The sequence below is a fragment of the Rhinopithecus roxellana genome, chromosome 11, assembly GCF_007565055.1.
Source record: "Rhinopithecus roxellana isolate Shanxi Qingling chromosome 11, ASM756505v1, whole genome shotgun sequence".
NCBI lineage: Eukaryota > Metazoa > Chordata > Mammalia > Primates > Cercopithecidae > Rhinopithecus > Rhinopithecus roxellana.
Genome location: NC_044559.1, coordinates 53,424,108 through 53,439,812, shown reverse-complemented (window position 1 = coordinate 53,439,812; position 15,705 = coordinate 53,424,108). Strand labels below are relative to the sequence as shown.

The following is a 15,705-nucleotide window of genomic DNA, read 5'->3' as shown; positions in this document are numbered from 1 at the left end:
GATGGGACTAGACCCAACCCTCAGGCAGGTGGTCCAACCTGCCCACAGCACAGCATCAATGAAGCCCTGCGTCTCCACCCTCCACCTGGGCCCGTCGGCTTCAGTCGTACCACCGCCACAGAAGGCAGTGACGCCAGACAGCCAGGGAGGTGTCCTCCGTGCTGGCAGATGGCACTAGTAGAATTAGGGGTGGGGTAGGGTGAGGGTTTGAGTGGGAGTCCCAGCAGCACCAGAAGAATGACACAGAAGAGCTTTGCAAGAACTCTGAGAACTGAACTTTCGTTGGAACCAAAACTCTTGAGAGAAGATACAGTTAAGAATCACTCATCATAAGAAGACCCAGGGACACGACCATTTCAATAGGAGACAATCAACTGAGGCCAGCACCAGGAAGACTCGGGTGTCAGAATCATCTGACAAGGAATTTAAAACAGGCATCATAAAACTGTTGCCACAACAAATTGCAAATCCCCTTGAAATAAAAGGAAAAATAGAAATCTCAGCAAAGAAATAGAAGTTATAAAAATGAAACAGTCTAGGCGCAGTGGCTCACACCTGTAATCCCAGCATTTTGGGAGGCTGAGGTGGGTGGATCACCTGAGGTCAGGAGTTCGAGACCACCCTGGCCAACATGGTGAAACCCTGTCACTACTAAAAATACAAAAATTAGCCGGGTACAGTGACATGCACCTGTAGTCCCAGCTACTCGGGAGGCTGAGACAGGAGAATCGCCTGAACCCAGGAGGCAGAGGTTACAGTGAGCTGAGATTGCACCACTGCACTCTAGCCTGGGTGACAGAGCAAGAATCTGTCTTAAAAAAAAAAAAATGAAACAGTGGTAAGGATGTGGAGAAATGGGAACTCTCAGATTTTACTGGTAGACTGGAAAATGGTGCAACTGCTTTGAGAAAGTTTGGCAGTTTGTCCACAGTTAAATAGAGATATTCCAGGAAGATACCAGTTGAGCCCAGGAAGGGCAGTTCCACTCCGGGGTACATCTCTAAGAGGAATGTAAACTTATGTCCACACGAAAATCTCTACATGAATGTTCATGCAGCATTATTCATAATAAAGATGAAAACAGCTCACGTGTGCATCAACTGATAAATGGATAAAGAAAATGCAGTATGTCCACGTTACAGAACATCACTGAGCCGTAGAAAGGGAACGAGGCACCCACACAGGCTAGATATGCGTCAACCTTGAAAACACGCTCAGTGAGAGAAGCTAGACTTAAAAGACCACATACTGGGTACGATTCCATTCATATGAGATTTCCAGAATAAGCAAATCAATAGACATGCAAATTAGATTCGTGGTTTCCAGGGGCTAGAGGAGGACAAAAGAGAAAAGGACTGAAAATAGTATAGTGTTTTTATTTTTTATTTTTATTTACTTATGTATTTATTTATTGGGAGACAGTGTCTCACTTTCTCATCCAGGCTGGAGTGCAGTGGCATGATCATAGCTCACTGCAGCCTCAACTTCCTGGCCTCAAGTGATCTTCCTACCTTAGCCTCCTGAGTAGCTGGGACTATAGGTGCATGCCACCATGTCTGGCTGATTTTTAAATTTTTTTGTAGAGATGGAAAGTCTTGCTATGTACCCAGGCTGGTCTCAAACTCCTGGCCTCATCTGACCCTCCCACCTTGGCCTCCCAAAGTGCTGAGATTACAGGTGTGAGCCACCGCAGCCAGCTACAGGATTTCTTTTTAAGGTGGTGAAAATGTTCTGAAATTAGCTAGTGGTGATGGTTGCATAATCCTGAATATACTAAAATCCTCTGCACCACACACTGTAAAAGAGTGCATTTATGACATATGAACCTCAATCAAGTTGTTTTCAAAATAAATGAATATTATAGAACTGAAGATATAATAACCAAAATGTTAAACACTCAATGAACGGACTAGTAGAATAGAAATGACAGAGAATGGCACCAGTGAACTTGAAGATACATCAATAGAATTTACTCAATGCAAACAACAGAGAGAAAATAGAAAAATTTATAGAGCCTCAGGGATCTGTGGGACAATAATAACGAGACCTAATCTTTGTATCATGGGAAATCCGGGAAAGTTAAGAGAGAGTGTGGGGCTGAAAATGTATTTAAAGTAACAATTACTGAAAATTCTCCAAATGTGGTGAAAGGCACAAAACTACAGATTCCAGAAGCTGAGAAATCCCAAATAAGATGAATTCAAAGACATTCACACCAAGACACATAATTAAATTTTTGGAAACTAAAGGAAAAAAAATCCTAAAAACAGCCAGGCAGAAAGGATGCATTGACTATAAAAAATAGTAATGTGAATTACAGCTAATTTCTCATCTGAAATGGAAGCAAGTAGGAAGTGCCTTATTTTTAATTGACATGTAAGAATTGTACATATTTATGGGATACAAAGTGATATTTTGATACATGTATGCAATGCATATGATCAAATCAGGGTAATTACCAAGCCCATCAAACATTTATCATTCATCTGTTGGGAACATTCAAAATCCTCTCTTCTAGCTATTTGAAAATACACAAGTTATTGTGAATTACAGTCACCCCACAGAGCTACAGAACACTGGAACTTATTCCTCTTAACTTTGTGTTTATTAAACAACTTCTCCCTATCTGCTTCTCCCCTAACCCTTCCCAGTCTCTAGTAACTCTAATTTTACTCTTCTAATATGAAGTCAATTTCTTAGTCCTGACATATGAGTAACAACTAGCAGTATTGCAGTAATGAACTTTTTCTACCTGATTTACTGCACTTAATATAATGTCCTACATGCACACACTGCTACAAATGGCAAGTTTTTTTTGTTTTTGTTTTTGTTTTTTTCTGGAGATGGAGTTTCACTTTTGTTGCCCAGGCTAGAGTGCAATAGCGCAGTCTCGGCTCACTGCAACTTCCACCTCCCAGGTTTAAGCGATTCTTCTGCCTCAGCCTCCTGAGTAGCTGAGATTACAGGCACGTGGCACCACACCCAGCTATTTTTGTATTTTTAGTAGAGACGGGGTTTTGCCATGTTGGCCAGGCTATTCTTGAACTCCTGACCTCAGGTGATCCACCTGCCTTGGCCTCCCAAAGTGCTGACATTACGGGTTTCTCTATTTTATTTTTTTTCTTGAGACACTCCCAGGATCTTATTGTGTGGCCCAGGTTGGAGTGCAGTGGCATGATCTTGGCCCACTGCAACCTCTGCCTCCTGAACTCAAGCAATCCTCCCATCTCAGCCTCCCTAGTAGCTGGGACCACAGGTGCATGCCACCACACCCAGCTAATTTGTTTGCATTTTTTGCAGAGATGGGATTTCACCATGTTGCCCAGGTTGGTCTCAAATTCCAGGACTCAAGCAATCCACCGGTCTTGGCCTCCCAAAGTGCTGGGATTATAGGTATTAGCCACCATGCCCAGCCTATTTCATTCTTTTTTATGGCTTAATAGTATTTCATTGTGTATGTATATTACATTTCCTTTATATAGTTATCTATTAATGAACACTTTGGCTGATTCCATGTCTTGTCTTTTGTAAATAGTGCTGCAGTGAAATCGGGGGTAAAGACGTCTCTTCAATACACTGATTTCCCTTCCTTTGGATAAATACCCAGTAGTGGGATTGCTGGATTATATGGTCGTTCTATGTTTATTTTTTTGAGGAAACCCCATACTGTTTTCCATAATGGCTGTACTGATTTACATTCCCACCAACAGTGTGTAAGTTTTACCATTTCTCTGCATTCTCACCAGCATTTGTTACTGTTTGTCTTTTAGATAAAAGCCCTTCAAACGTGGTTGAGATTATATCTTATTGTGGTTTCAATTTGCATTTCTCTGGTAATTAGTGATGTTGAGGTTTTTTCCATATGTTTTGGCTCTTTATATGTTTTCTATTGAGAAATGCCTATTCAGAAACTTTCACCCATTTTTAAATCAACTTAATTTTTTTTGGCTCTTTAGTTGTTTGAATTCCTTATATATTCTCATTATTCACTCCTGGTCAGATGTATAATTTTCAAATATTTTCTCCCATTCTGTTGGTTGTCACCTTGTCATTTGTTTCCTGTGCTGTGCAGAGGGATTTTAGATTGGTATATGCCCATTTGTCCATTTTTGCTTTCATTACCAGTGCTTCTGAAGTTTTGTTCATAAAATCTTTGCCCAGACCAATGTCCTGACTCATTTCCCCTATATTTTCTTCTGGTAGTATTGTAGTTTGGATCTTACATTTAAGTCTTTAACCCATCTTGAGCTGATTTTTATATGGTGAAAGATAGAGGCCTAGTTTTATTTTCTGAATATGAATATCCAGTTTTCCCAGCACCATTTATTGTAGAGGGTATACTTTCCCCAAGTGTGTTCTTGGCACCTTTGTCAAAAGTCAGTTAGGGCTGTAATTATGTGGATTTGTTTATGGGTTCTGCATTTTGTTCAATTGCCCTGTGTGTCTGTTTTCATACCAGTACCATGCTGTTTTGGTTACTATAGCTTTGTAGTATGTTTTGAAGTCAGGTAGTGTGATTCCTCCAACTTTGCTCTTTTTGGTCAGGATTGTTTAGCTATTCAGGGTCTTTGTGGTTTCATAGGAATTTAGGAGTCTTTTTTCTATTTCAATGAAGAATGTAATTTATATTTTGATAGGAATTGCATTGAATCTACAGATTGTGTGAATAATATAGTTATTTGGACAATATTAATTCTTCCAATTCATGAACATAGGATGTCTTTTCTTTCTTTTGTGTCATGTTCAATTTCTTACATCAGGGTTTTGTAGTTTTCATTGTAGAGATCTTTAACCTCCTTGGTTAAATTTATTCCTGGCAGTGGGGGTTTGCAGCTATTGTGAATGGGAATGCGTTCTTTTTTTTTTTTTTTTTTTTTTTTTTTTTGAGACAGAGTCTCGGTCTGTCGCCCAGGCTGGAGTGCAGTGGCCGGATCTCAGCTCACTGCAAGCTCCACCTCCCGGGTTTACGCCATTCTCCTGCCTCAGCCTCCCGAGTAGCTGGGACTACAGGCGCCCGCCACCTCACCCGGCTAGTTTTTTTTGTATTTTTTAGTAGAGACGGGGTTTCACCATGTTAGCCAGGATGGTCTCGATCTCCTGACCTCGTGATCCACCCATCTCAGCCTCCCAAAGTGCTGGCATTACAGGCTTGAGCCACCATGCCCGGCCAGGAATGCTTTCTTAATTTCTTTTTTAGGTAGTGTGTTACTGTTGCATAGAAATGCTATTGATTTGTGTGTGTTGATTTTGTATTCTGCAACTTTACTGAATGTATTTATCAGTATGAAAAGTTTTGGGTGGAGTCTTAAGATTCTTCTATATATAAAATCATGTCATCTGCAAACAGGGACAACTCGACTTCCTCAATTCCAATTTGGATGCCTTTTATTTCTTTTCTCTAATTGTCTTGGCGAGAACTTTCAGTACTATGTTGAATAAGAGTGTTGAAAGTAGACATTCTTGTCTTGTTCCAGTTCTTAAAGGAAAAGCTTTCTACTTTTCCCCCAATCAGTATGATTTTGGCTGTGGGTTTGTCATATATGGCCTTTTTTTGTATTGAGGTACATTCCTTCTATACCTAATTTGTTAAGAATTTTTAGCCGGGTGCGGTGGCTCACGTCTGTAATCCCAGCACTTTGGGAGGCTGAGGCAGGCGGATCATGAGGTCAGGAGATCGAGACCATCCTGGCTAACACGGTGAAACCCCGTCTCTACTAAAAATGCAAAAAAATTAGCCGGGCATGGGGGCGGGTGCCTGTAGTCCCAGCTACTTGGGAGGCTGAGGCAGTAGAATGGCAAGAACCCAGGAGGCGGAGCTTGCAGTGAGCCAAGATCGCGCCACTGCACTCCAGACTGGGTGACTGAGCGAGACTCTGTCTCAAAAAAAAAAAAAAAAAAAGAACTTTTATCATGAAGGGATGTTGATTTGATTAAATGATTAAATGCTTTTTCTGCATCTCTTAAGATGATCATATGACTTTTGTCCATTCTGCTATTGTGATGTACCACATTTATTGATTTTCATATATTGAACCATCCTTGCATTCCTGAAATAAATCCCACTCAATCATGCTGTATAATCTTTTTGATATGCTGTTGGATTTGGTTTGTTAGTATTTTGTTGAGAATTTTTACATCTATTTTCACCAGGGATATTGGCCTATAGTTTTCTCTTTTGGTTGTGTCCTTGCCTAGTTTTGGTGTCAGGGTAATTCTGGCCTCATAGAATGAGTTTGGACAAATTCCCCCCTCTACCCCCCACCTTCAAGTTTCTGGAATAGTTTGAGAAGAGTTACTATTTCTTCTTTTTAAAGATTGGTAGAATTCAGCTGTGAAGCCATGCAATCCTGGTCTTTTCTTTGTTGGGGGACTTTTTATTACTGATGCAATCTCATTACTCATTGATGATCTGTTCATGTTTTGTATTTCTTCTTGGTTCAGTCTTGGTAAGTTATATGTGTCCAGGAGTTTATCCATTTTCTCTAGATTTTCCAACTTGTTGGCATATAGCTGTTCTTAATGATCTCTGATGTTTCTTTGTATTTCTGTGGTATGAGTTATAATGCCTCCTTTTTTGTTTCTAATTTTATTTGGAGTCATCTTTATTTTTCTTAGTCTAGCTAATGATGTGTTAATTTTGATAATCTTTTCAAAAGCCTGACTTTGTTTTGTATCTTTTGTATTCTTTTTTAGTCTCTATTTCATTTAGTTCTGTTGTCATCTTTATTATTTCTTTCCTGCTCCTAATCTTGGGTTTGTTTTGTTCTTGCTTTCCTATGTCCCTTGAAGTTCAATGTTAGATTATTTATTTGAAATAGTTATTTTTTGTTGTAGATGTTTGTTGCTGTGGGCGGCAAGCCACCCAGGTGCCGAGACAAGAGATCAAGGGCACAAGCTGTTCCAGTATAATAAAATATATAAAATAAGAATAGTTATACTAGATATAGATAATAGATATGATTATATATGAATATCATTAATCATTAGTTTGTAGCAATTGCTCTTTACTCCAATATTATAATAATCCTTGCTCTACAATCATAATCTAGGAAAAATCATATATTGAACCATCCTTGCATTCCTGAAATAAATCCCACTCAATCATGCTGTATAATCTTTTTGATATGCTGTTGATCTCTTTGTCTTCTGTCTTTATTTCTACAACCTCTCATCTCCACACACGGGGAGAAAAACCCACCGACCCTGTGGGGCTGGACCCTGCATGTTGCCATAAACTTCCTTCTGAGCACAGCTTTTGCTGTGTTCCATAGGTTTTGGTATGTTGTGTTTCTATTTTTATTTGTTTCCAGAAATTTTTTATTTTCTCCTTAATTTCTTCATTGACTCCACGGTCATTCAGGAACAAGTTGTTTAATTTCTAGGTGTTCGTATAACTTCCAGAGTTATTCTTGGTGTTGATTTCTAGTTTTATTTCACTGTGGTCTGAGAAGATACTTGATATGATTTTTATTTTTTAAAATCTGTTGAGACTTGTTTTGTGACACAACATATGACCTATCCTAGAGAATGTTTTATGTGCTGATGAGAACAATGTGTGTTCTGCAGCTGTTGGATAAAATGTTCTGTAAATGTTTGTTAGGTCCATTTGGTCTATAGTACAATTTAAATCCAATGTTTATTTATTGAATTTCTGTCTACATTATCTGTCCAATGCTGAGAGTGGGGTCCTGAAGTCCCAAACAATTATTATATTGGGAGCTATCTCTCCTGTTAGCTCAAACAATATTAGCTTTATATATCTGGGTTCTCCGGTGTTGGGATCATCTATATTTACAACTGCTATATCCTCTTCCTGAGTTGAGCCCTTTGCCATTATTTAATCACCTTGTCTCTTTTCATTTTTTTAGTCTTAAAGTCTGATTTGTCTGTCATAAATATAGCTTCTCCTGTTTTGTTTTTCATTTGAATGTAATATATTTTTTCATCCCTTTAATTTTCATCCACATGTGTCTTCACAGGTGCCAAGAGTTTCTTATAGTCAGCATATAGGTGAGTGTTGTTTTCTTAATCCATTCAGCAACTCCAGATCTTTTAATTGGGGAATTTAAACTGTTTACATTCAAGGTTGTTAACGATAGGTGTAAACTTACTCAAGTGATTTTGTTCATTGTTTTCTTGTCATTTTGTATATCCTTTTTTCCTTTCTTCCTCTCTTATTGTCTATCTTTGCAGTTTGGTGGGTTTTTATAATGATAAGATTTTATTTCTTTCTCGTTCTCATTTGTGTATCTGATTTCCTAGTGATTTTTATTCTTCTGCAAGTTTTTATCATGGTGGTTAACATCCTTTCACTTCTAGATGTAGGACTCCGTTAAGCATTTCTTGTAGGGCTGAGCTAGTGATGATGAATTCTCTCAATGTTTGCCTGTCTTGAATCCAGACACAGGACCCACAGAATCAGCAATGCGTGCAAAGCACACCACTGACGCCAAAGCTGGTTTTTTCCAGGACTGCAAAGTTGCATTTAGAAAAAAGTTAACACTAGAAAATCAATCACTGTAATTTGCCACACTGAAATGCTAAGGGAGAACAATCATACTGTCATCTTAAGAGATGTAAAAATTTTACTATACAATTCAGGATCCATTTCTGATAATAAAGTGTTTGCAAACTAGAAATAGGAGGGAACTTCCTTAATCTGATAACAAGAGCACAGAAACGCAGCTCACAGCAGCGTCCCAGTCCCAGCTCTCACCACCCCACCCGTGGCCCACTTTGCCCTGGGGCCAAACCCAGTGCAGAAAGATGAAAAGGAAAAGGCACGATGCTTGGAGAATGAAAGTGAAGACCAGCAGGACTCACAGACACGCCGCTGGGAATGCCAAGACCCACGGGAACCGCAGATCACTTGGTCACACGGGAAAGTTGAGCGAGTTTACTGAACAGAGACAAAAGTCACTTGTTTTTCTACATATAAGCAATGAACAGAAAATGACTTTTTAAAAATAGCTACCACTTATAAAGGCAACAAAACTACCACCGATCTAGGAATTAATCTAGCGAAAGACGTGGAAGGCGTTAATGCAGAAAGCTGAGAGGCGTGACAGGAAAATCTAAGTAATGCGGAAACGCACCACGTCTCTGGGTTGGAAGCTTTCCTGTTGCAAAGATGTGAAATTTCCCCCAAAGTAAACTCTGGGAGGGAGACAGGACTTGACGAACTGACTTAAGATTTACCTGGAAACCCAGCCCACAGCGCAGGGCGGAGAAGGCTGTGGGTTTCACAACCAGGCGGCCGCGGGTGCTCCCTGGGCGGTGCTGAGGAGTGGGGGCGTCCGGGGGCCGCGTTGCGCGTGGGCTCCTCCCTGCCAGCCCGGCGTGGGGGGGAGGGGACCGCGTGGATGGGACCCCAAAGGAGCACGGACACAGCCAGGAGGCTGCCCGGGGGCGCCGGGCCCGGGACGTGTGGATGCGGGCGCCGCGCGGGGCGGGGTCCCCGGGGCGGGGAGGGGTGGGGGTCGCTGAGGCGGTGGCGGCCCCCGTCTTGGGCTCTCAGTGAGGCGGACCCGGAGCCCTGGGAGAGACCCCGAGAAACGGGCAGGACCTGGAGGCTGCACCCGCCCGAGGCAGGGGGCGCGGTGGGGCTGTAGGGCTGGGTGGGCGGCACCGCCACGCTGTGCGCTGCGTCCAGGAAGAGCCTCGGCCCGGGGCCTCCAGGCGGGGGGCTCTGCCTCTGGGTGGGTGGTCGGCCCGGAAGCTGCCCCGGAAGAAGGGGCCGTGCCAGGGCAGGGCTGGCAGGACTGGGCAGGGCCAGCGCCGCGAGTCTGCGGTGTTCGTGCCCTCAGGGGTCCTGGCCGCCCCGGCAAAGCCTCCTGGTGGGCACCGCAGGGCGGAGCGGGGCTGCGCCGCGGACACAGGCCCAGTAAAGCTCCCGGGCTGCCCCCAGCACAAAACTAGAGAAGATGAGAATGGCACCTTCACCGATGGACACCTAGCCTCCGCTCTCCCCCAACCCACAGCCCCGGCCTTTGGAGCCCCAGGCTCGGTCCCGACGCACCTCAATGCCCACCTCCAGCCCTGGCCCCTGCTCCACACGCCTGTGTCCACGCCTCTGCCCAACTGTTCCTCCATCTCTGAACTTGCACCCCAAAACCTTACTTCCGACTTCCCCCAGCCCCCAAAACCACGCTGACCCCAGAGCCTTCCGCTTTTCTCTGTTCCACACCCACATCCGATCCATCAGCAAATCCATCGGACTGCACCCCGGCAGGGTCTGCATGATTTCAGCTGCAAGGGCTGCCCCCAACTGGGCCCTGCCCCACGCATGCTCCACCAGCGTCCACAGGTCGAGGGGGATCCATGAAAGCAAAGTCATATCAGTCCCCACTCTGCTCACCACCCCGCAGCCGCTCAGTCGGTGACAGTCAAGGACACACCACAGGCCTGTGTGCCGCCCCCCACCGCTGAGCTCAGCCCTTCCTGCCCACTGCTGGGTCCCCCACCACACAGGGCCCATGCCCACCTTCGCCTCTGCAGGAACCGTCCCCTTTCCCAGCACTCTCTTCTCTGACCCCTCCAGGGTGGAACCTGGCCTTGGGTCTTCTGTCCAAGCAGTGGCCCTGATCCCACTCCTTTTCATGCCTGCCTCTCCATGCCACTCTCCACCCCCACGTGCGGCAGAGTTGACCGCCATTAGCTGTTGTCTGTCCCCCTCCAACACCTGATCCCCCAGGCAAAGACTCATCCGTCCACTGCTGGGTCGGGAGCCAGTGCAGAGACCCAGGAAGGACCCGCTGACATGGCTGAATGTGAAGAGATGTGACATTCATGAATGTGGCTTTGGGGCACGGGAACATAGAGCCATAACATCTGCCTCCAGCAGCCCTGGAGGTCTGTGCCCTGCGTGGATCAGGACCCTAAGCCAGGCAGTATGGACTGATCTGCTGTCCCCGAGGCCAATGAAGTCCCTTCTCCAAGCACACACAGAAGGCGGGGGCCAAAGACCCCTCGGTGGGTCCTGGGCACCTTCTCCTCACCTCCCACTGCCCTCTGCCAGCTTGAGCTGTCCAGCCTGGACCGCCCCTCTGTGGAGCATCAGCCAGGCTCAGCCAACCAGGCGGGGAGCAGTCAGAGGACCTTGGTGTCCAGGGAGAGGGCTCTGTCCCAGGGCCATGGTCCTCACGGGTCTAGGTAACGAGTGCAGAGGGTTCAGGTGCCTTTGCCTTAATAGCCAATGAAAAAGTTTCCTCAATCAACCCTGTGCCCCTCACAGTAGCCTGGCCAGAGATCAGGAGGTGAGGGACAGACAATGAGTCAAACTCCAGTCTTAGCCCCGACTGCTCTGAGCAGGCAGGCGGAGCCCACCTGTGGGAGGCCCTGGGGGACTGGCGCCCTCTGCTCTGGGATGTAGGGGTTGGCAGACATATAAGGATCCCCAGGTGGGTTCTTCCTGGTCCCCCTCTGTTCCTCCAGCTGCTGCTGGGGTGTGCAGGTATGTTCGTCAGTGCCCCACATCCTGCTCAGGCCAGATCACACCTGCCCTGTCCCACAGAGGCAGCTGGGGCGGGGCCGATGGGCAGGTTTCCCTTCCGCCTTCAATTCCGATTCCAGCCACTCTGGCTGATGGGCCTGGTCACAGGGGAGGCAGGTCCCTTGGGCAGGTGAGAGGGACCTGTGTGCGCCACCCCCAGGACAGGTGGGAAGAGCCTCTGCTCCCTCGCCCATCCCCAGCCCTCTGAGAGAAGCCCCATCTGAACAGCTTCTCTCTTCTGTGAGTTCTTCTGAGATGAGTGTCAGTGAGGGTGGAGGACGGTTGACTCTGGCCTTGTCCAGACGGGCCTCAGCTCCCAGACTGCCCAGTACATGGCCACACTCCCTGCATCAAGGGTACAGGACCTGTGTGGACCTGCCCAGGCAGGTAGGCTTCCCCCACACCCTGACTCCTACCCTCTGAAGAACAGGGAGGAGGCCTGCTCGGCCCTGGCAGTTGCACACAGCACATCTGCACGTGCCTGTGCCTGTAACTACATTGGGCAGCGAGTTGTCTGGGGTGGGCTGGTCAACAAGCTTCCCTGAAGCAGGCGGCCACGAGGAGGGGCAGCATGTCTGTGGTTTCACATTTGTCCCTGTTTCATGGCCTTGTTTATCCACTTGTTTCTGTGGGAAGCACGGTGCCCCAGAGGCCAGGGGGAGTGATGCCTGCCTGTCTCCTGGGCAGGGGCAGCATGTCTGCATGGATGTCTGTGTGCTGGGCCTGGATCTGCTGTATGTGTGTTTTTGTCTGCCTGCTGGGAGCCTCTGTCTGCGTGGGGGCCTGTGCTGGGGACACATGTGTCCGGGTGGGGATGGGTATAGTTCTGATGCCGGTACCTGGGTGCCCTGTGAGTGAAGCCAAGTGTGGGGTCTGGGATGTGATTCTGCATTTACGGTAGGTGTGGGGGGCAGATGGGCTGTGTGAGAGCATCTCTGCAGGGCCTGCATGCCAGGCTGTCCGTGGGCACCTCTGTGTATAGGGCATGAAGCTCTCCGGCTCCACACGGCAGCAGCTGGGGTCCCTCACACCCCACGGCCCACGGCAGCAGAGCACAGGGTGCTCCACGTACCTACATGACGAGAACTCAAGGTCTCCGCTGCAGATTCCGCCTCAGATTCTATCAGATAAGGCAATGCTGGCTGCATCTTTCGAGAGGGAACCTGAGACCGGAAGAGACAGATGTGCACCTCAAGCCCCACGGCTGCTGAGTGGCAGCTTTGAGAGGAAGCTGGTGGTCACAAGTCACAGGAGCCATGGGCAGTGAGAGGCCCAGATCACCAGGGAGATGGCAGCATCAAGGATGGGGACTGTGCAAAGGTGAGGGCTTTGGCCACATTGGGTCTGACCTCGCTAAGATCTGACCCAAAACCTCCTTGTGCACAGCTTCACGCCACGCCCGACGGACACCCGAAGCTCCAGAGCGAGCTCGTCCATGGGGGACCAGCACAGGGGCTGCACCGCAGAGACTCCTGACCCCTCCCAATCCACAGGTCCAAGGTCACAAAGTAAGGGTGGGTCTGGAATTTGAATTCCAGCCCCTGTTCCAGAGCCCACACTCTGAAGAGCTCTGCTGTCTCCCATAGTCTTTTCAGGACAAAACTGCACATTTCTGCTGGCCTCACAGAGGCACTGAGCCGGCTGGGGAGGGAAAGGCACAGAGGGTCTGGGCAGCCCAGGAGCAGAGGCAGGAGACACAGTAGACAAGCAGTGCAGGGTGAGGGTGGGGGCCGAGGCTGGGGGCTGCCCTCCCAAGTCCATCCTGCGGGTTCAGAGGCTGCCATGGCCCAGGGCTGGAGGAGCCCTCCACACACACCACCTGCCATGCCCCAAGCTCAGCTCTGCACTGCTTCGTCGTCAGCCATTCCTGGCCCAGATGCGTTCACAAAATTACGCAGCTTGTTTATCAAACTGGCTGAGCTTCACCTTGAGGTTAAGTGGAGGATGCATAGAGAGCTTACCGGAGGCACTTATGGTGCAGATAAGCAGGAAAAGCCCAACCACACTACACACAAACAGATTTACTTTAAAACGGGGTGGGGAGAGGGGAGAAACAGGAAAACAGGACATAGGACTCGGGTGGCCAAGAACGTTACCAAACAAAAACCAAGCTGCTGGGTCACCCACTGCCCACCCATGACCCAGTCTCCATGGACGGCTGGCCCCCGGCTCTGTTGGGAGCCAGTGGGTAAGGGAGGCTAGAACCTGAGCTCACAGCCCCAACGGACCCTGACCCAGACCCCGACAGACACTAACCCAGATACCTATAGACCCCGACCCAGACCTCGATGGACACTGACCCAGACCCCGATGGATGCCAACCAAGACCCCAAAGGACCCTGACCCAGACCCTGGCAAATGCTGACCCAGACCCTGACGGACGCTGACCCAGGCCCCGATGGACACTGACCCAGGCATTCACGAACCCCATCCCAGGCACTGGGGGACCCCACAGGGATTCACACCTGGTGCCCCACCCTTAGGCCCCTCCCTGCATCCCTCCCTAACCGGCCCCCAGACCATAGCACAAGGAGCCCCTGGAGAGGCTGAGCCACTCTTCCAGGCAAATATCCTTCAATCCCACTGCAGGGCAGCCTCTGCAGAAGGCCAGGTTCGGAGACAGGACGAGGCTGCCCATGCTGAACAGAGCCCAGCTTGCAGGGCCGACGGTGGCTACAGCCTTGGCCTCCCGGAGGAATCTGTCCTCTGCTCCTCCTAAGAGGCTGTGAGGACAGGGAGGATGGCAGACCAGGGGCAGGAGCCTCCAGTTCCCCTTCGAAGGCAGTGGCTCCGGGCTGGCGGAGCTGTGTGACGCCATGTCTTCTATGGCGACCTTCAAGTGTCACGGGGACCCACAGCTGGGAGCCGCAGACGCAGCCTCCGTGTAGGTCAGAACCACATGGATCTGCAACAACTGCTTCAGTAATGACTGTCGATCCTGCTGGCAAGGTGGTAAAAATCGAGGACGTTCATCCTGTGCAGTGGACACTTGGGAGTCCTGAGCTTCACTCAGAGGCTGAGGCTGAGGCCTCTTTCCACACTCAGGTATTGGCCCAGACGTCTGGAGGGGCCTCGTGCTGACTGAAAGCCTGCAGGTCGTGGGGCCCCTACACGCAGGGCTCACAGGCATAGACACACAGACACACAGGTACAGGGACAGATGCCAGGGCCGTCCAAGCCCAGGGTGGCCCGGCTGCCCCGGGGTGGTGCATGGCCTGGGGGTCTCTGGGATGGCTTTGTCTACAGGAGACACAGAGCAGGAACAGAGGGAGGAAGCAGCCAGGCACTCTGAAAGCAAGATGCCGGTAGGGTGAAGGTAGGGATTTTCAGAAGGTGGCAAAGCCAGCCATGACCACAGTAGAACTCTGAAGACAGTGAGCCAGGGAAAGCCAGGGGGGCCTGGACTTGGACACACCCAGACCTCCTCTGTGAACCAGGGGCGGCTTTGGGGGTCCCAGACTTGGATACACCCAGACCTTGAGAGCCATGGGGAAGCTGTGGTGGTCCTGGGCTTGGACACACCCTGACCTCTGGGAGCTCAGGGGAAGCCAGGGGGTCCTGGGTTTGGTCTCACCCAGACCTCTGAGAGCAGACGGACAGACATCAGGGAATTGCCCGAAGGCCCCCGTACTGAACAGAGAGACCCCAGCCCCACCAGGTCCCCAGATGGTGGATTGCAGCCACTTACACCTCCAGGCAGGACCCCGGAAGACATTCCTCTCAGGAGCCTGTGTGATGCTGGCAGGCAAGGGCGGGGCTTCCCCCAGCCAGATGACTCTGCCGGGGCCTGGTCAGCATTTTGGATGTCTCCAGTGTGGGCTGAGAGCCAAGGGTCACCGGACATCAGACGAGAGCTCCTAACAGGGGAGACAGACAGAGGCTGAGAGACTGAGAAGAGGCTGGAGGACACGGAGACAGAGGGCAGTGAAATCCGTGAATATCCTCACGGACAGCAGAACATGTAGTTTGCACCCTTGAAACGATAGAACACTACGAGAAAAGAAAAGAAAGTCAGAGAAAGACAGACAGACACAGATAACCCACACATTGGAAACAGGATGCCAGAAATAAACTCGAGGACTGGAAGAAATCACTCAACAAGCTAAACCAAATGTGATATGGAAAATGGAGACTAAGTATGTTTTACAATTAGCCCAGTAGATCCAATATCTAAGCAGGAGAGAGTTCCACACGTCCAGAGAAAACAACTTAGT

At 48.4% G+C, this 15,705-nt stretch overlaps 1 protein-coding gene across 1 annotated transcript in view; it reads right to left on the bottom strand.

The window, feature by feature from the left end:
• LOC115900306 (basic proline-rich protein-like) overlaps positions 1-10,213 on the bottom strand; it is a 165,354-nt gene extending 155,141 nt beyond the window's left edge. Inside the window, exons 1-2 of the mRNA XM_030940148.1 lie at positions 10,019-10,213; positions 9,199-9,914 (exon numbers count right to left, since the gene is read on the bottom strand). Coding sequence (XP_030796008.1) covers positions 9,243-9,914; positions 10,019-10,213 — 867 coding nt within the window. The 3' untranslated portion in view covers positions 9,199-9,242. The remainder of the gene's footprint in view (positions 1-9,198; positions 9,915-10,018) is intronic.
• Positions 10,214-15,705: the final 5,492 nt, after the last annotated feature.